The 21,420-nt window shown below is 32.4% G+C and overlaps 1 protein-coding gene across 7 annotated transcripts in view; it reads right to left on the bottom strand.

Annotated features, from left to right (window-relative positions):
- The window catches only part of LOC143253585 (clustered mitochondria protein homolog), a 43,225-nt gene extending 22,098 nt beyond the window's left edge, over positions 1-21,127 (bottom strand). The window contains exons 1-11 of one of the 7 annotated variants that reach the window (XM_076507668.1): positions 18,713-18,910; positions 16,728-16,847; positions 12,066-12,571; positions 9,847-10,018; positions 8,722-8,853; positions 6,138-6,250; positions 4,927-4,996; positions 4,121-4,205; positions 3,750-3,828; positions 3,060-3,210; positions 1,682-1,910 (exon numbers count right to left, since the gene is read on the bottom strand). In XM_076507668.1, coding sequence (XP_076363783.1) covers positions 1,682-1,910; positions 3,060-3,210; positions 3,750-3,828; positions 4,121-4,205; positions 4,927-4,996; positions 6,138-6,250; positions 8,722-8,853; positions 9,847-10,018; positions 12,066-12,554 — 1,520 coding nt within the window. In that variant the 5' untranslated portion in view covers positions 12,555-12,571; positions 16,728-16,847; positions 18,713-18,910. Of the gene's footprint in view, positions 1-1,681; positions 1,911-3,059; positions 3,211-3,749; positions 3,829-4,120; positions 4,206-4,926; positions 4,997-6,137; positions 6,251-8,721; positions 8,854-9,846; positions 10,019-12,065; positions 12,572-15,150; positions 15,285-15,344; positions 15,632-16,727; positions 16,848-18,712; positions 18,911-21,038 lie in introns of those variants that run through there. The other 6 variants (XM_076507672.1, XM_076507673.1, XM_076507667.1 and 3 more) reach the window with 6 other exon arrangements.
- Positions 21,128-21,420: the final 293 nt, after the last annotated feature.

A 21,420-nucleotide genomic window follows, 5' to 3' on the forward strand; every position in this document is an offset into this window, starting at 1 on the left:
GCTACAAGAAGTGTCTCACTGCAGTTATTTCAGCCAAAGGGGGTAATACTAGCTATTAGGGGGTAGGGTGTCCTAACTTTTACATCAGTTAGAATATGCATTTTTGTAGAATTACATTTACAGAAGATCTTGAAATGTCTTTTCTTCAGTTTTACTTGTTTATTTATATGCCTATAATCTCTCAGTATTGTTGAAATTGAGGTTAAATATATGTATATCCAAAAATGTTACAAAAATACCCAGGCTTTCATGGGGTGTCCTAACTTTTTCACATGACTGTATAACAAAAAAAAACGCCACCTAAAAACAATAAGCTGTATCATAAGTTTTTATTTCATCTCTTTGTCAAACAGCAAATTCTCACTGTTAAATCTGTATTGCATATTCCTGTCTATTCTTTAAAGTTGTAGAAGATTCTCGAGTGTAAGAATTGACAATATACACATATGTACATAAATGCTGGCATATTGTCAACACTGTTATAGGTTGAAATTTCTATAAACTCTCCTTATGCCTATGAATGTAACCAATTCAATATTCCAAGAGACAGTATGTATTATTTATTTGTTATAGTTAGTACACTATGAACTTCAGAATCTATAACTGTGATTACTGCTTATTAATTGTGAACTTTTGATATTTGACCAGGAATATTTGTAGATTTCAAACATTACAAATTGTTCAATTTCAGAATATTCACATTAGACATTACTACTTTTATGAAAACATTATATAACCTCAGCAACGAAAAACTCGAAAAGGTGAGAAATAAAATACACAGAGCTAGCTAGATTCCTGTTAAGTGAAATGTAACTCTTTCAACTCAAAAGTAACTCACCCACTGTGAACCCTTGATAAGACATCGAGAAAGTTCCAGAACAGAAAGAAGACTTGATATTGTTTGTAAAATGTTTGTGCATAACTGTAATAACTGTTATTGTAAATTGTGGTTGTCATGAGAGGAAACATTAAGATCCTTAAAAGTGTTTTCTCTTGAATAAAAGAAGAGTTAGAGGGGATCTGATTGAAGTGTTTAAGATTGTAAAAGTAATCGATTATTTTGATGCACCATCATTTTTCATAGTTAACAGCAAGAATTATAGAACTAGGGGATGCAAATATAGATTTAGGAAAGGTATAAGCCATCTTCAGCTAAGATAATTTTATTTATTAAATGGGGTGTTTGACCTATGGAATGGTTTGTCTTTGAATGTTGTGGAGGTAGGAAATTTGAGATAGTTTAAAACAAAGCTTGACAGATATATGGATGATAATAGCTGGCTTTAAAAACTTTTTTATTTTTTATTTAATAGTTTTAGTTTGGCTTAAAGGATGGAACACCTGAAATGGACCAACAGGTCCATTGTTATCCCTAAACATTATATAGTATGTAGTATTGTTGCTTGTATGTTAAAATATATATTTTATTTAAAAAGGAAACTGTGTACATCAATCTTGTTGGCAAATATCATAAATGTGATATATAGACATTTATTTAACTTCTAAATTTAAATTCTGATTTAACTCAGTCTTAGGCTAATTGAAATCATTAATACGTAAAAATCTGTTGCAGGAAACACATCTATAGTAAACTATGGTAGAATAACTTTTCACCTTACAGATTAACTCTAAACCGAATTTGATCAAAAACGAATCTTGGGAATGAAACAAATATGCTCACTTTGTTTCCTCTCCTGGATTAATTGCCATGATATTCCCATCAACTACAGCCATAGCTCCCCGAGTTGCTGCTATAACAAAATCACTGTGAACTTTAAAAATTGCACGTTCCCGGAGCAGTCTTTCAGGCAGAGTCTTTTTAGGAAGTTCTCGAGTTGCCTGTAGTTCTTCATTCCAGTCTCTTGTCTGCCCAGGTATATGTTCTTCATAGCCAAGTTTAGAAGAAAAGGCTGTAATTAAAAAGAAATATTAACAACTTACTCAGAAATGGTAAGTTTTAATTCATCTTTGTTTATTGCAAAACATTTAAATATGTACATTTACTGTCGTCTAGATTACCACTATTTGGTAACAAATAAAAACTTCAAACTGACTGTAGCCCATATTCACAAATCAAAATTATTTTTATATAATCTAATAATACCTGCTCTTGTGCAATGCTGTGGTATAATTATTATTCATAATAACTGTTTTTGTAATCATATACTCATCTACTCTAAAACTTTGATACTGGTCCATTTGTTGAATAAATGTTTTAAAATAGGTATTTGTGAGAAATATTTCTATTTAACGATAATTTTAAGACTAAGACAAAAAATATTAGTAATAAATTTACAAATATTTAAAACAGGTTTTTAGAAACAAATTTTGAAAAAAGAAGATCCAAAACTGTAAAGATTATCATATCTAAAAAACACATTAATATTTAAAAAACATATATCTAAAAATATTCATATCTACAAACACATTCACATCTAAAAACATATTTATGCCTGTCAAAAATCAAAAACAATATCCATAACTTTGAATTACTAAGCCTAAACAAGAGTACATAAACTGCTTGTAAAATATAGCCTCTCAAATACTCATTAACTCATATTTTTTTATTTCTTCATTATTGAGATGAGACATTTTAGCGATTCTGACGGAAGTAAGGTCTGTCAACATAGATGTGCACACACAAAAACAGAGTAATTCTACACCAGACAAGTTAACAAATGAAAGGAATGATGGGATACCTTTTAACTGAATAATTATATTTACCATCAATATTTCTGGTTTCTACTGAATGATAACTATGTCAAAAAGCAACCATGCAGGTCTGTACAAATTTTAATTTTCACAAAAACACTCGATTTTAAAGGTATCTTTTCAGATTCACAACAAAATATTTTGGCAGATTTAAATGGGGTTTAGTTTCTATATGAAAACCCAAATTTTTCCATTGACCTAATTTTCCTAAAGAAATTAATGAAATCTTTTGCTTAAATACAAGTTTGAATTGGTTTATGTAATTAGTAAACCAAGATAAATGCACAGGCATTCTTTAACTGAAAACAATAAAAGGGATATTTCCTAATTGCCAGAATATTGTTTACCGTCTTCTGCACGGATAGAATCAACAGTGTGTTCCAACAAAGGTGCTATCCATGTATAAACCTGGTATGATGTGGCCACCCGCTCAAATGGATGTCGCTGTATTCGTTTTTTCTGAATTATTGCAAAGTTTCTCTTGAAAGCAGGACTTATCTGGACAAACAAATGTTCATATTGACTACTGAACTACAAGTCATGGGAAAATTATACCTAGTTTTACACCTATAGCTTAACTGTACAAGAACAGGAATCTGAAAAAAAAACATATTTTCAAATAATAAGGATACCTATTTTTATAACTATTTGTTAGGTGATTAACATCAACAAATAGAAAATGATACATTATTGAAAACATTTTAAATACCCCCAAAAGACCCTTTCACAATACAAACACTAAAAAAATCTAACAAAACCTGCAGTGATAATAGCAATTCAAATCCTCTGAAGACTGATTTAAATTAAAGGTCCAATTTATAAACTTTTTAACTGTGGAAGTTATTATAATTAAAGTCCCATATAAGCCTGTATTCTATTAAAAACAAACATTTTTAAATAGACAAATAAAAACAGTGATGCTTTTTCTCTATAACTTATGTAATATTATTTTAACATGTAGAAGATTCTTTAAAATGGTGTTTAGCTATCATGAAATACATTTTTATTTCAATATTTATAAAAAAGCAGCACCTTACCTGCCCTAAAAGGTCTACTAAAGAATGATAAACATGTTTAGGGTTAGCAGGCCTAGTATTCAATTCTTTTTCTGTAGTCCTGAAAAATGAACAAAAATAAACCTTTCAAGACACAGAACAGGAAATATTGTTCCACTTTTATTATACAATCTTTAATAACAAAAGATTTCTATGAAGCAATTTATTATTGAGACTACTTCAATAAAGCTGAAACTTAAAAAAGGTGAAAACATGTCAACACTGCTAAAGTTTGTTTCCAACTTAAGAAGTAGTAAGTAAAATGTTACAAAAGTTTTTAAAAATATAAATTATAAATTTGCAAAATTTCAAACATTTATTTACATATTTACTAGCCACAAATACAAACTTACTGATTAACATAGAAGCCTCGAGTAGATGCTGTGATATAGACTCGTTTATCCTCCAGTGTAACCACATAAAGGTACAGCAAATCTCCTAGCATGAAAATATCAAATTACACAATACAGACTTAATTAAGTTCAATGTTTTTTCACATTTCAAGATAAAGCAATACTCAATCACAATGTATAGTAAGGATCTATATGAGTAATTATAATATTAAACAAATAATATTTTTATGTTATATGAAAAAGATAAATAATTATTATATCTCAACGCAAACACTTATTATAAAGAATTATATCTTAATATACAAAAATAATTAAAAAAGCAACAAAAATGTCTATAAATAACTAAAATAACTCATAAGATAATCTAAAAACGTTTACGCCAAACTAAATATTCTAAACTAAACTAAAAACCTATATTTAAATCTACAAGAAAGAATTGAAAATGCACTATAAACATAAGAATTAAGAATTTCATTTCTCACCAAATATCATAATTTCAAAAGAAAATTGGGAGAATTTCAATGTAAACATTTAAAACAATGTATCTTTTATTAAATTGTATTTTAGAATGAAAATGATCTTTTTGAAAATAAATGAATAACACATTTAGTTGGGAAAGCAATTCACAAAGAATTGGCTGCCTCTCTCACAATACGTAGTGGGCTATCTATCCACTGTAGGGACTTAAATCCTGGAACTTAGCATTGTAAGTTTGTAACCTTACTGGTGGGTCAGTTCTTAAAGAGAAATACACTTATTATGTTCAGAAGTATAAAACAGTTTCACAAGTAATTTTTTTTTCTTACCATGTAATTTTCTAATCCCTGGAGGAGGATTCCACTCACTTATCATTAAAACTTTGAGAGCCTGGAGACCCTTAAATATATTAAATAAATAAACCATTTCATCAAAGATACAAGCTGCTACTGATGAAATATCTTGTTATAACCTTATTACACCTCCTATTATCAACATATAAAAAGGTGGCCACCCATATTTATATATATCTCTCTTTCTCATTTATTTTAAGTAATGTGTGTGTAACGTGTTAAAAAACTTAATTTTTAATTATTGTATGAACTGTCAGTAATGTACCCATTTTAGTTAGAAAAAAGAAATTTGTCCTAAAAACAAAAGTTGCAAGTTCATAAAAATACATATTAGTAGACAAAAGATTATTACACTACTTTAGGCTTAGGCAAACATTTTTATATGCTACAACAACTTTATCTCAAAACTACTTAAAGTGTGAACTCTTCTGGCAAATTTCAATTAAATAAACATAATAAATTTAACGTATACATGTGTATTTTATTTATCGCAACCACATTAAAAGAATTAGCTCAAAAAATTACAAAAAAAAATTAGTAGCTTTCAGAAAATCATAAAACTGAAATGTTCTTAAACAGTTGATTCTTCTTCTTCAAGAGTTGAAAAAGTCTTAACTCTGGAAAAACAGTAGTCAGCTATTCAAAAGTGCTTGGGTTTTGGGATCCACTGAAATATATTACACTTATCATAAACATTACTGTAATTACACTTTCTTTCTTCTATTAGTTGTTTTGTTCAAAAGGTACAATAAGAGAGAGAAATGAAGATGTTAAACTAGTTTTATTTTTACCATCTACACTACTTTAATACTATTTTTGATAACAAATTCCATTTTTACCAAATATTTGTTTACTGTGTGGATAAAGTTTTATAAAACACAGCTGAACCACTGCTAAACAATCTTTCATCCATGTTTTCTCAAAAATTGTTTCACATATAGTTCAAATTGAATAAAATATATTTTATAAAGTGTGTATTTTATTCAATTTATACTTATTTATATTTGGTGTGTTTACAAGCACTGACACGAAAAAGATGACAACATGATCGTTTTATTTTTAGGAAATATTTAATTTTTAACAAAGATAGTACCGTAATTATTTTGACAATAATTCATAATATAACCAAGGCATAAACTTGTAATCATTTAATTCAGTGTTACTATTACAACTGTTACTTTTATTACCTTTTGTTTTGTAGCTTCAGGTAGGAGGGGCATCAAAGAACGTTCTCTATTTTCTGGCATAATATAATCAGGAGGAGTATAGTCAATAGAATTAGGTTTATTTTTGTTTTTTTCTAAATATAGAAAAATAATATTCAGAAAATTATTATGTACTTCAGGATACAAAATACAAAATCAATAAGTTGAATAATTTATAAAATATCAAAAATAATTTTTCACAAGCTTACTAACATAAAAACCTTCAACACTAAAACAGTGAAAAATAACAGAACATTTGAAGTACTAATATGAAACCTTTAACATTAAAACAACAAAACAAGCAGAATACATTATAATCTATAAAAGCTTTTAACTAAAACAATGAAAAAACAGCAGAACGTTTTAAAACCAACAGGAAATTTTTAACACTGTAACAATATAACAACACAGCATATGCAGTGTCAACAAAAAACAGTCAGCACTATAATAACTGAAAGTAGCATATGATTACAATGTCACATTGTGTGTGGAGTCTTACATGTTTGTTTATTTATCTTGTTTATACGTTCACTTTAGTTGTGCTACACTTGATTTTATATTTTAATTCCTTATACATAAATCTTCTGCTAGTTCTGTTGAAACTCCATACATCATCTGTGCCACAAGTACTTCATTTTATACTAACCAGAAATCATACATTTTGTATTTTCACCTGGAAAATTACATTGAACAAAGAAAACATTAATTTTGGTATTATGTATTTAGTTTATTTAATTTCCAGTGTCTTGTCTTTGTGATATTTTCAAAATGCTTTAAAACAGAAGTATGGGTAACTTAAAAATATTATCTTATACTAACCTAATATGAACTTACCAAAATCTATGAAATTATTCAAAAAATAAATGAATATTTATTGAAGTCAAGAACCATGATATAAATGTGTAATGTTAAATTCTGATGTCGGAATACATCACAACCGATTTGTTTATCATTGAAATAAGAACAGTTAATGGTTTCTCAAGGTTATGTTTTTGGTACCAAGTGAGTATGTTTTATAAACAAAGAACAGGCAATTTTCTAATCTTGTTTACAAGCCTTTAAAAACCACCATTCATACATAAATTTGGTTTTAAAATAATCTATAGAGAAGAAAGTGTTAAAATTATACAATAATTCATTATAATTCCCACAACACTAACAACAAATTGCCAGTCTTGTTTAACTTAATACATGTGTAACTTTAAAGCAATTAAAATGTTTTAATATTTATTACAACACACCCTTATATTCTCCTAACACTGATATATTGGGTCATCCCTTAAGTAATGTCCAATTTTAGGTTCAGAAAAAGAAAGAGTAATTCAAACGCTTTTAACGTTAGTTAATCAATAATGTATGTTCCATTATTGTTAATTACTTCTTGCCAATGATTCACAAGCATCTGAATGCTACTTCTATAAAATTCTTAGGGTTTGTAGGAAAAAAATGTAGGGAGGGTAGTTTTGACATCTTCATGTGTTCCAAGCTCTTATCCATCAAGATAGTTCTGCAAACTTTGGAAAAGATTATAATCAGATGGGGCAAGGTTTGGAGAATAAGGAGGATGTGGAAGTGTTTCCAAGTCTAGCTCTTCAATCTTTGCAGATGTGATCCTTGTTGTATGGGGCCATGCATTATCCTGGTATAACACAACACCTTTATGACTAATCAAAGCCAGGCCTCTTTTCTTTCAATGCAACATTCAAGCACTCTAACTGTTGACAACAGAAGTCTGATGTAATCATTACACTGAATGGCAGCAACTCAAAGTAGATCACACCAACAATATCCCACCAAATGCTTAACAAGACTTTCCTGGGGTGGAGGTCTATTTTGGGCTGTGCTTTAGCCAGTTTACCTACACTGAGCTATTGTATATGGTGCTTAATATTATAATAAAATATCCATTTTTCATCTTCAGTTACTAACCTGCCCAAAATGGGGAAGTTACATTCATGAAAGTGCAAAGAAGTGCAACTGTCCACTCTTGCTCTAAGGTTGGCTTCTGTCAAATCATGGGGGACCCATTTTCCAAGTTGTTGCAGATGATGGTAAACTGTTGAATGGGTTGAATTGAGCTTCTGTGCTAAATTCTTCAACTGTTACAGCACAATCTTCATCAAATGCAGCCAGCAGCAAGTCATCATTAAACTCAACAGGGCGACCTGAATGTGGCACATCACTTAAGTCGAAATCACTTGATCTCAACATCTGAAACCACCTTTTGATATTTTCTTGCATCAAGAGATCCTACACTATAAACACCATGAATGTTTCACATAGTTTCTTCTGCACTATTGTCTTTTTTAAACTCGTAAAGCATTATATGCTTAATGTGCTCCTCAGACACATCCATCTTTTTTATTAATGGTCTGAAAAAGTGGAGTTGGGTTAGTTTATTTGTCTGAACATTTTTATACATGTCCTACTACATATTTTAGTCATTAAAGCCTTCTACAAAGACAGAAATGATGATACACTTTCTGTATTAAATTTTAGGATGTTACTTATGGGATGACCTGATATAAGTGTGTGGATCAAAAACACAAGTATTAAACTAGCTCACCTTGAGTTAGCACATTAAGGTAGGAGAGGGAAACACAGTCAATCCCATTGTAGGCATCAGCAGGATCAAGAGATTTGAGGAGATCCCGAACATGTCGAACATGAATACAAACTTCTCTTGTCGTGTATGGCTCTAGATAATTATATCAAAGTCATGTTTGGATCATGCACAGTACACAAGTCATTTAAAATTGATACTTGCCAATACTGAAACATTTAGAATAGAGGATTCATTATTAACCTAACCCCAAGTTACAAATGTAAGGTAGGTTTACAACAAATAACATCACATAATCGTTTCTTTACATGCAACACAGCAGGTTTATAAGAGTACGATAAGTCAATTTTAAGACAAAAAATCATGATGTTGTCACTGGAACATCAGCTTCCAGAAAAAGCAAGTGAATTAGCAATAAAGTGTTCTTGATTTTATGAATGATTAAAAACACTGACAACCAAAGCAACGATGCAAGGATGAGAGCTGTTAACAAGATACCCAAATGCCACAATCAGTTATTTACTAGCATTAATATTACCAAGTAAAATACTATCACAGTACATACCACCAATGCTTTCAAAAACAGTCACACAAACTGTCACAAAATTTAATGTAAAGTGACACATTCAGTGTAATTGTTACTCAACTGTACAAAACACATTATTATGATGCAGTATACAGTTAGTACACATATATACTAAGTCTGTAAAACTGGTGCTACATTAGTTAATTACTTTTCATCAAATCAAAATATCCTTTTCCAATAAAGGAGTAGTGTTGCATAAACTAAGACAAAGGAAGTGCATTAAACAGTAAGCCTAGTTGTCATACTTTATCATTACAAATGTTGAAACAATGCATCAATGTTTAGCTTTTCAGTACAGGGATTAGCTGCATAAATCAGTGTACCAACCTCTTATGTCCAATGGCTCTGTTTAAAGAACTGTAATTAATATATGCTACAAGAAAGGGAAATTTTTAAATAAGCTTTTATGTAAACAATAGATAAACTTGCGTTTAAACAAGGTACAACTACGTACATGTTTATTACACCAAGCAGAGCACTATGGTGTTCAAAAAATAATTATCAAGACATTTACACAGCTTTGTAATATTAAATCATTTTACCTTCTACAACTTTTATCAGAGAGCCCTCTTTTAGTCCCTCTATATTCTTAAGTTCTGCAAAGTTGTCTAGAGTGGTACCATCCAGTTGTAGAGACACGCAGGTATAATGACAGGTATCTTCTCGATCCATTAACAGCTGGTGGATTTCCTGAACGAGTTCAACAGAGCTAACCTAAAGAGCATAATCAGAATATTTTAATAAACAGTACCTTCTCCACTTCCAAGTATAAACCATTTACATCTTCCATTTAAAGAACAAACAGAAACAAATATTATGGCTTTAATCAAAGATGACTTGGCTAATTCTGTTGCAACAAAATGAAACTATATATATTTGCTGATTCTCAAAATAAATCAATATTTAGTAAATGTTTTCTTCTTTGTTTATGAAATTCAATATAATTGTGATAAGTTCTGGTAAATCTAAATCGTAACACAGCATCATGTCCTGCTTGTCATGATGATCAGCCTTATAACCAATCGTAACACAGCATCATGTCCTGCTTGTCATGATGATCAGCCTTATAACCAATCGTAACACTGCATCATGTCCTGCTTGTCATGATGATCAGCCTTATAACCAATCGTAACACAGCATCATGTCCTGCTTGTCATGATGATCAGCCTTATAACCAATCGTAACACTGCATCATGTCCTGCTTGTCATGATGATCATACCCAGGCAGCTTAAACTCAATTTGTATTGTCACCTCCCAGTTACACCCCTAGTCAAGTAGAAGGCCTTATAACCAATCGTAACACTGCATCATGTCCTGCTTGTCATGATGATCATACCCAGGCAGCTTAAACTCAAGTTGTATTGTCACCTCCCAGTTACACCCCTAGTCAAGTAGAAGGCCTTATAACCAATCGTAACACTGCATCATGTCCTGCTTGTCATGATGATCATACCCAGGCAGCTTAAACTCAATTTGTATTGTCACCTCCCAGTTACACCCCTAGTCAAGTAGAAGGCCTTATAACCAATCGTAACACTGCATCATGTCCTGCTTGTCATGATGATCATACCCAGGCAGCTTAAACTCAATTTGTATTGTCACCTCCCAGTTACACCCCTAGTCAAGTAGAAGGCCTTATAACCAATCGTAACACTGCATCATGTCCTGCTTGTCATGATGATCATACCCAGGCAGCTTAAACTCAATTTGTATTGTCACCTCCCAGTTACACCCCTAGTCAAGTAGAAGGCCTTATAACCAATCGTAACACTGCATCATGTCCTGCTTGTCATGATGATCATACCCAGGCAGCTTAAACTCAATTTGTATTGTCACCTCCCAGTTACACCCCTAGTCAAGTAGAAGGCCTTATAACCAATCGTAACACTGCATCATGTCCTGCTTGTCATGATGATCATACCCAGGCAGCTTAAACTCAATTTGTATTGTCACCTCCCAGTTACACCCCTAGTCAAGTAGAAGGCCTTATAACCACCTTGTAGTGTAAAGGTTTAATGTCATCATGCATTGTAAAAAATGTCCATGCACAAATAAAACTAAAAACAGTAATTACAAATGATTAGAACTTTTGTTTTTTCAAGGCATGGAAATAAGTAATATTTGCATTGCTACACAATTACATGTAGTAGTAGCACATGTGCATGATTCTCAATACCAGTTTTTTTAATGGGTGCTCCATAAGATGCATCTTAATCTCAGCCATGTCTCAACAAGCAAGTCCTAGCTAATAATCCTTTTACAGTGACAATGGTACACGTTAAATTACACAATAAAGTATCTTTCACAACATTTTACAGAACATGTTTCAGACCTAACAAACAAGAATGCTGGTCTCTAAGGTGTAACAGTCATATTTACCATTTCTGATCTCCCTGAAACTAACAAACAAGAACCAGAAACGTGTATTTAAAAGTGCCATAACCAAATAAATTATCAGAGGTTTCCAACAAAGGACTTATATGTTCAACAGAAAACATTTTTCATGAATTCTCTAGTTTACTCAAACTCAAGGTTTGTGCTTACAGCAAGCACTAAAACCCACTTCATGTTTGAAATTTTGAAAAACTGGAAACTGGGTTAAACTTGGAACATTTTGATTTATGTAAGCATATATAAATGTTTGGTAGAATTTAAAGATAAATATATTATTAGTGAAATATGTTTCTGAAATATCCCTACACAAAAACATTTGTGGTTGTGGATGAAGTTGATAGAACTAATGACTGTGTTATCACTAACCTGAATGTCAAACGGTTCCAAACCAGGAACAGCTATTTTCACAGTAAATCCAGTGTCTTGTATGAATGCAAAGTCCAAATCTTGTTTTTCTTCTAAAACTTGAGTTTCATCTTTTTGTGCATTACCATTTTTGTGTTTTTCCGAGTTTTTCAAGCTTATGCTTAATTTGACTATGGACTGAGTTGGTGAATTTTCATCATCTAGGCCTTCCTCAATACATTTATTCGCCAATGAGCACGTATCATATTCACCATTTATTGACAAGTAAGAATTAACGTTTGAAGAACTATCCGAATGTCGACTTAGAGAATCACTAACACCACTACATGCCCTCATACATGAAGATCCATGAGCATTAGCTTGGATATCTTTTTCCTGACCAGTGGTCAAAAGTTCATCTGAAACTGAATCTTCAGCATACTCTTGTTTAATGGTTTTCTCTGTATTACATAACTCAGGTGAATGAGGGGAACTAGCCTTCTTTACCATGATTATTATTTATCACACTGTTAAGTAAAAGAAACATGTACAAAACTTTCTACAAGAAAACAATATTGAAAATGAAACTAAAACCAAATCTAATTAGGACGTGGTTCATCCAGTGACATTACTTATAGGTTAGTCAAAAAATGATTTACATATGAAAAAAATATACTCATACAATAAAAAATAACTGATCGGAATAAACACTAAACAACAAATGGCAATATTGAACTTTGACTAAACATTTCAAGTCCAAGCCTCTCCTTAGAAACAACAATTAAGGTACCTAATATTAACAACAGTTGCTGAACTGTTTAGTTTTATCAATTACTTTTCATCATTATTGTGCTAGTTCACTTTGATATTGGTGCTTTAACAGTCCTTAAAGATATTTTCCTGAATATAAAACATGTCAGAGTATCCATTTCACACTAAGTAAATATTAACATGTAAGAACTAGTTACATAACAAATATATTTACAAAGAAACATATGAAAAACTTATAATTATTACTAATTCTGATTAATTTAATGATATTTTCCAGTGAAGCAACCAACACACGGGACCAGATACAAAAGTTGTAATAATTTCAAGCAAAACTCAAACTCTTTCTTCAGAAGAATAGTGAAATATTTGAAAGTCCTTGATACTGGGTCTTGTTTGAGAAACCACTCTTCTAACACCATTTCTAAACTGACATATCTATTAAACACTTTTATAACATTGTGAAGTCAGTTTGAAAACACCCTTTCTAAACTGACATATCTGTTAAACACTTTTATAACATTGTGAAGTCAGTTTGAAAACACCCTTTCTAAACTGACATATCTGTTAAACACTTTTATAACATTGTGAAGTCAGTTTGAAAGCACCCTTTCTAAACTGACATATCTGTTAAACACTTTTATAACATTGTGAAGTCAGTTTGAAAGCACCCTTTCTAAACTGATAACTTTTCAAAATTGTTATACATTTGTGAAGTTGTTAGTTTGAAAAATATTCTTCTAATAACTTTCTCTTCAATTATAGCAACTTTTACAAAGGTGAAATTCTTTACCTAATAATAATTTAATATTGGAGTAAAATTTAATCTTAGCTATTAATATATATACAAATTAAAATATGTAGTGGTTGATTATAAGAGATTCCTTATGATATTTCTAAATATGTCACTTTGTGTGTTTAAACTAAAATATCCTACTTTAACTTGATACAAACAAGGAAACTTATAATCTATTAAATTATATGCACATATTTAGATGCAGTTAAGCTTTTCACTAGATTTTGATTTTATCTTCTTCAAAAGATTTAGCAATAGCTCAACTAAAGACTGAAATATTTTGGTTCTTATGGAAGTTAGACAACAACTAAATATTAAAAACTACAAAAATTAATGTTTAAATAATAAAAGCTTGTGAAACATTAGAAAACCAATAAATCTGAAAACTTTTACAAACACAAGTTCACTGCATATATTTCTTTTCATATTCTTCTTAAATTGCATAGAATATGGAAAAAAACAACACTGAAAGTTAACTCTATTTCTATTGTTGAGCTCTTATAATAACCAAACACTAACAACAATAATTGCTTTGTTCTTATGAAATTTCGTCTATAAGATTTGTCTCCCTCTGTAATAAAGGATACACTGAAACTCTATAAGGATTAACCATGAAAATAATGTCCCCTCTACATTCAAAATATTACTTTGTGATAATTACAAACACCTGTTACAGTTGGTTAATGTCTTATTTGAACATCCAACTGCTAATTTTGGCTGTTTCACAGCTTCTGTAACAACAGTCTTATTCTGTTCCCATACTACACGTTTTTGTGGAGAAAACTACAACTTAGCAGTGATTTCAGTTTATAAACATATATTATTAAGTTTCATGTAAAACTTTAATGTATTGTCGCTAGATGACAGCACAATGTTTTTATATAATAACAGTTTGTGATTTTATCGCACCCAAACATGTCATTTGCCAAAACAAAAGGTTACATCAAGGTGTTGGTTGTTGAGTCAAAATAACTTTTTCTTAAAATTGTGATTCCAAAATTAGGGTGCGTCTTACAAGGCGTAAAATAGTACTATTCAGTTTATATGATTTTATTCAAACCAGAATTAACACAACTTGCAGGAATTAAACATTTAGTTGCAGATACAAGTTGTTTATGGAAAGATATGGCTACTTATGTATCCCTACCTTATTTCTGCATGTTTTATATTGCCATCCATTCATTACACTTAATTTTTGCACGTAAATATATATATTTGTTATTTCAACTTAAAAACAAACCGAAACAAAAACAAATCAAACAAAAAATGCTAAGCAATGTAATTAGTCAGGGGTTTGGATTTGCTGCTTTTAACGCAGTCCTTCCTTATGATTTTACTTATGTAACTTCATTAAAATGTAATTATTTTCACTAAAATATATTGAAATATATATGTGTTAACGCAATTCAAATAATTTGGAAACTACAAAAAGCAAATTATGTACGTTTACAATATTAATTCTAGAGTAAAAACTTTTAGTAGCAGAAGAAATTAAATGTCTTCCCTATAAGAGTAGGAATGTGAAAAATTATATAAACTAACTTATCTGATGGTATTGCTTCACGAATTAAGTTCAAAGTTCATCATACATAAGTCACAATGAGTATCAAATAAAAACATTTTGGTTTTTGAGCTACTGACTTAATTCCCTTTAAATAATGACTGAAATTAATATTTTAACTTTTTAAACATTCCTTTAATTCAATTCTACATTCTAAACCACATGCAGAGCTGACCTTACAGTTTGCGAGACCCAAAGGCAGAATAGCTAGAGGAAGGCCTTTTCTGTAAGTCAAATAACTGTTCGAAACCACATGACGTCACAATATAAGTGCGTGCACGCGCTCGATGGTTGGCAAAAACATGCCAGCCCACTTGTACCTTTTCTATTTGGCTACCATCAAATCAACTTGAGCATATAGAATAAATTCCTTTTAAATTAGGGACCCTAATTCAGCATATTTAACTGTATTTCTAACTTTAAGCGCGGTGTCCAGAGGGAACTGCCTAGCTTGCTTGGCCCTAATGACAGCTCCGGCAACATGTGAAATTTAACGAGTCCTCACGGACTCTTTTAAATCTCTCTCTACTCCTCTGATTGGGTCGATGTAGACCCAAGATACGATGTAGACATAAAGTATCTCATGGCCAGGTGGTTAAAGCACTCGATTCGTAAATCGAGTGTCGCGGATTCGAATCCCAGTCACACCAAACATGCTCGCCCTTTCAGTCGTGGGGGCGTTATAATGTACGGTTAATTCCACTATTCGTTGGTAAAAGAGTAGCCCAAGGGCTGGCGGTGGGTGGTGATGACTAGCTGCCTTTCCCCTAGTAAAGTCTAGTTTAACACTGCTAAATTAGGGATGGCTAGCGCAGATAACCCTCTTGTAGATTTGCGCGAAATTCAAAAACAAAAAAAAACCTTTTCTTGAAAAAGCCATTAGCGCGCATGTAAGACTTAAGCTGTGTAATTCGCGTATATGTTAACCGTAACTACTGCTAATCACAATATACTTTGTGTTTCACTCAACTAGCTTTTAAACCAAACCGTAATCTGATCTTTTGTTTCAAAACGAGGTATTTTCAGGCCCATACGCTGAATATTTGATAGTGAGGGGTCTATTTTATTAAGATCAAATGCCAACAGGTATGCTAATATTTACGGGGGTCTGAGGGCATGCAACTGTTTCAAGTTAAAACATGCCGCAACAGAAAATGTCGAAAACATTAAGTACCATGCAACGTTTGCAAAATTATGGACTACAAACCACGCAGTGGATCTGTCTAATAAATCTGCATAATAATCACACACGTTCTTTTGGATTACAGATGATGACACGAAGTGCAGAGAAGAGGCGGGCTGAAAATAAAGTACGATTTCCAAACGAAATACTTCAGGTTTTCGTAAATCCAAACATTTTCGTAACTACAAGAACTATAATATATAAATAACTGATGACCAATGAAGTATTAAAGACACAAACTTAAGTGGAATTACGTCGTCACACCAATCACGTGGTACTAAATGGTTAATCTATATTTTGATCAAGGTCAACAGTTTAAGCAGTAGGCTAAACGTACTGTTTGTGTTTTGCACTCGGTGGGTATCGAATACTTACATTTTAGCGTTATAACCCCCAGACATGACGCTGATCCCCAGAGAGAGAAAGGTAGCAAAACAGTGGACTACATAACTTGCGAATTACTCCACATTTTCCGACATGTTAATTAACAAATACCTGTAAACAAAAGACCTTACTTTGGATCTGTATGTATAAATATATATGGAAGTGCACGTTTTCAGAAATGTATATGAAAAGAAATAGAACAAATTTTGTTTGGTGTTATATTAGTCATAATATCAGGTTAACAAGTGATTAACAGTTTTGTTAACTGTGTGTTAGTTCATAAAGTAGAAGACACACAAACATTATTTTCCAATACATCCTTGATATACATTAAACTCGCCAAACCCCTGCTTTCCAAAACTTGTTTCTGAGCTATCATAAAGGTCTAACGATCTGTATAAAGGTATTTAGTGTTTCTCAAGTTACATGTAAAGAGCAATTTTAATTTCCCTTCATTTCTCGACTGTCAGTTGTTGTTGTTTTTAACCTAACTATTTTGTCTGGGACTAATTGTAAGGTAACCATATTAATAAGTTGCCAATATTTTAATATAAATTCCAAATGCTCAACCTCAAGTGATGTGTGAAAGACTATTCTCTGGGAGTGCTGGATTATTACAGTCACTCTGCACTGACCTAGCAGCCTGTTTTTAAGACTCAATGTATAAACTCTGCACTAATCTAGAGGCCTGCTTTTGAATCTCAATATAAAAATTCGGCACTGACCTAGAGGACTGTTTTTGATACTCAATTTAAAAAACTCGGTACTGATCTAGAAGGCTTCCTTAAATTTTCAAATAATTTTAATAAAAATCATTTGCTGTATTTCCTTAATTAAAAACTCAAAATCTGCAGCAATATCCCATAATAATAGTTACCTTACACGTTATTAATATAAGTCAAACTGAATTCATCTAAAAGTAAACTTTGTGAATAATGTGCTAATGTTTCATACCCGTTTAACTAGGCTTAGATGATGTCATAAACACAAACTTAGTATGGACTGACTCCAAGTCTAATACAATATAATAATATCCTGTGTTATGGCCCTAATATGGACATGTTCTCCCCTTCTCAAAGAATGGTTTTTCCAACGTTTTAAATTGTTTTGTTTGTAATTAAGCACAAAGTTACACAATGGACTGGCTGTCTGTTGTCTGACCGTCATGGGTATCGAAATTCGGTTTATAGCAGTGCAAGTCCATAGGCATAGCGCTGTACCACTGGGGTTCTTTTTAATTAGTTAAAATAAATATCAACAAAGAGCAAAAATACAGTTATGGCACCTAGCCCATAGCCAGGGAAAAGAGAGTTCTAGGGGCTAATCCCTACTCCCGCTGGAGTTCCCCTCGCCTATTTATTTATTTTTCTTCTTTCGTTGATGATAGCACGTTATTATATAATTTCTTTTGTAATATTGGACATACATGCGGAAATAACATTTTCGTATTTATCAGAGGAAATTTACTATAAATGTTTATTTATGGTGATAATAAAGGAACCATCACATATTTCAGAATTTTTTTCATCTCTGGTTACTAAAGTTACACATGAAACGAGTTTCACTTTGAACCAAAAAGAACCTCCAGACCTGGGTTGAACACTGCCCTAAACTAAAACTGCCTTTGAGGGTTTGTGTCAATTTTTTATAACTTTAATAATATGAGTGAAACAAAGTCAAACCAACCACTAATCTCTCTCGTTTGAAAGTTGTCTAATTATTAAAGTGGAAAATGGAAATACAATATATAGAATTTCAGTCAGGTGTAGATCGATATTGAAAATACGATAGATTTTACGTGGTCTCAGTAATGCGCATATTCTATACTTATAATTTTCAGGATGTAAAACCATTTTCTCAAAGTCAGCATGCATAAAAATTATGCCATAATCTTGCGAATAAGGATTAACATTACATTTTTTATTTCTTGGGCCATAATGTTTAACTTTTTACGAGATCCAAGCTATACAATTTACCTGGTAGGCCTGGTCACGAGTTGAGCCACATGATGGGAAACCGCCTAGTCGCTCTTATAGAAATCACACTATCGAAACTTGTGTTATCCAGTGGTGTTCACTCTTTTCAACTTTCCAGCTTTGAAAAGCAGCTAAAAGTAAGTTGAGACGTAATATATTTCTTGCTGCGCACTGGACCACACCTCCATATTTTCTAACATCTGGTTAGCTGCGAATCTTGAAGCCCGTGTGCAGGAGAAGTGTGAAAAGACACTTGCCAAAGGTCATTTAAACAGCACAGACCGAGCAATCGTGTCACAGCTTTATTGGATCTTTACTAAATTGGTGAAGAATGTGAACAATAAAACGTTTTGACACATTCGAAAGTACCACAAAAATTATGTTTGGGTTTTACCTTGTGTGAACCAGCAAAGTTAAAAGTTCGCGAAGCCGTGCACATATAAAAATCACTTCAAACGAACAACTCTAATTAAATCGCGTTAAAGTGCAAATATGTTGTTGGCAGTCTATTCAAGTGAATCTCAAATTTAATTCAAATGAAAAGCCGAAATAGGAGAATATAATACACAGTGTACGTGTGTGTTTTTAGATATTTATTCAACTATTATGCAGTTTCAGTAAAATAATATGTTGGACAGTTGTCTGGTATCACAAGTTCATTGGAAGAACTGACAAGACTACTTTCGGCGAAATATGATAGGGAACTGTCACGAACCCCCTGACCACCAACAATTAAATCTGAAAACCAAAATACGTCAGGCCGACGTTTAACGCTAAGCGTACATGAGAACCTTTAAATAGGACGAACGGTTTGTGTGATATGGACCAAACAGTGACAAAGAGCGTTCCACGTTTTCAATTATAGACTTATGTTTTGATTTTCACTTTATAAGAAACACGGTGGACAACTTTTTGATTTCTATGTTGAAATGATAGCTTCGACATTAAAGAACGAAACGTCGACCACTCGTAAAGTCATGGCGAAAGTAACAAAAGAAGACTCTCCCCAGTATATGCTAAACTTGTTTGTGAAGTAACAATGAAATTAATATCAGAATTGCAATTGCATCGGACCACTAGCCTTCTCGGGCAATGTTTACATATCCGCCATATTTACGAACTAGTTCATTTCTGTTTACAGAAATTTCCTGTACATCACATGATAACTTACGCAAGCTGAATACTAAAGTTCAGTGTTATTAACTGGCTTGTAACCTTGTGTGCTGTATCGCCTCTAGCCTAGTTGTTTGTTGTATTAGCAAGCGATGTTTTTTTAAAACTCCTGATGCCGGGTTTATGCTATCAAAAATCCCAAATGGTTATTACGAATGTTATCAAAACGCTCTAATACTGTACTTGAAAACTACCATAACCCATATTAATTATACAAAATGAAAACCACGTTTACACCTCTGTTGTACACTCCTACTACCATAGATTTTAGATCAGTGTACATTTACACCAGTGTTGTCCACACCTACAATCATAGATTTTAGATCAGTGTACATTTACACCAGTGTTGTCCACACCTACTACCATAGATTTTAGATCAGTGTACATTTACACCAATGTTGTCCACACCTACAATCATAGCTTTTAGATCAGTGTACTTTTACATCACTGTTGTACACACCTACAATCATAGTTTTTAGATCAGTGTACTTTTACACCAGTGTTGTACACACCTACAATCATAGCTTTTAGATCAATGTACTTTTACACCATGCCCGAACAACAACAATAACAAAAGACACTCAGCCATTGCACCCGAGCACGTACGCCAAATCTGGATCCGTTAGCTTGTGAGCAGGGGGTTTGAACACAGCTTCAGACATGGTGCCTCATGGTTCCCGAAATAAACCAGGGAAGTGAAATCTATTGTAGACTGAGGTTCAACGACCCCTCCCACTGTTAGTGGGTGACCTTCCTGGTGCCGCTTCCTTCGGAACTCCATTAATAAGAGTACTAGGTAACGTAGATAAGGACACTATATGGATCACACCCAGTCCATGTACCACCTTTTATTCTGCTAAATTCACCCCTCTGGTGGCTAATGGTGAATCTGAGAGCTTATAACTAAAAATCGAGTTCTGATATCTGCTGTTGGCTGAGCACAGAGGACCCATTACTTAGCTTTGCTTTTAACAACAACAAATGCTCTACACTTGTGGGATCAGTTCGCGGAAAGAAACAAACACACAATTTGAATTAATACAGGATTTAGAAAGCTAAAATTAAGGTAATTTTTCTCACATTTATTCACTGTAAAATGTTAATAACTCTTTGCAAAAACAAATAAAGAAACAAAGCTAAACGTAGAACTTACTCATGCGAGGGGAAAAGCAGATTTCATTTAGAACTACGCAGCACTCATTCGTCGCGAGTCACCTGTACTTCCTAGTTGTTAAACTACAGCAATGGATTACGTACTTGTTACAATGGGATCTTTCGCAAGTCATATGCATCAAACAAACGATTCGTTTAGTTTTTTAATTTCGCGCAAAGCTGCCAGAGGTCTATCTGCGCTAGCTGTCCCTAACTTAGCACTGTAAGATTAAAGGGAAGGCAGTTAGTCATCATGACTCACCGCCAACTGCTGGGCTATTCTTTTACCAATGAACAGTGGGATCGATCAAACATTACAACACACACACACACGATTAAAAGGGCAAGCATGTTGGTGTAACGGGAATTCAAACCTGCGACCC

The sequence above is a fragment of the Tachypleus tridentatus genome, chromosome 6 (assembly GCF_004210375.1).
Source record: "Tachypleus tridentatus isolate NWPU-2018 chromosome 6, ASM421037v1, whole genome shotgun sequence".
Lineage (NCBI taxonomy): Eukaryota > Metazoa > Arthropoda > Merostomata > Xiphosura > Limulidae > Tachypleus > Tachypleus tridentatus.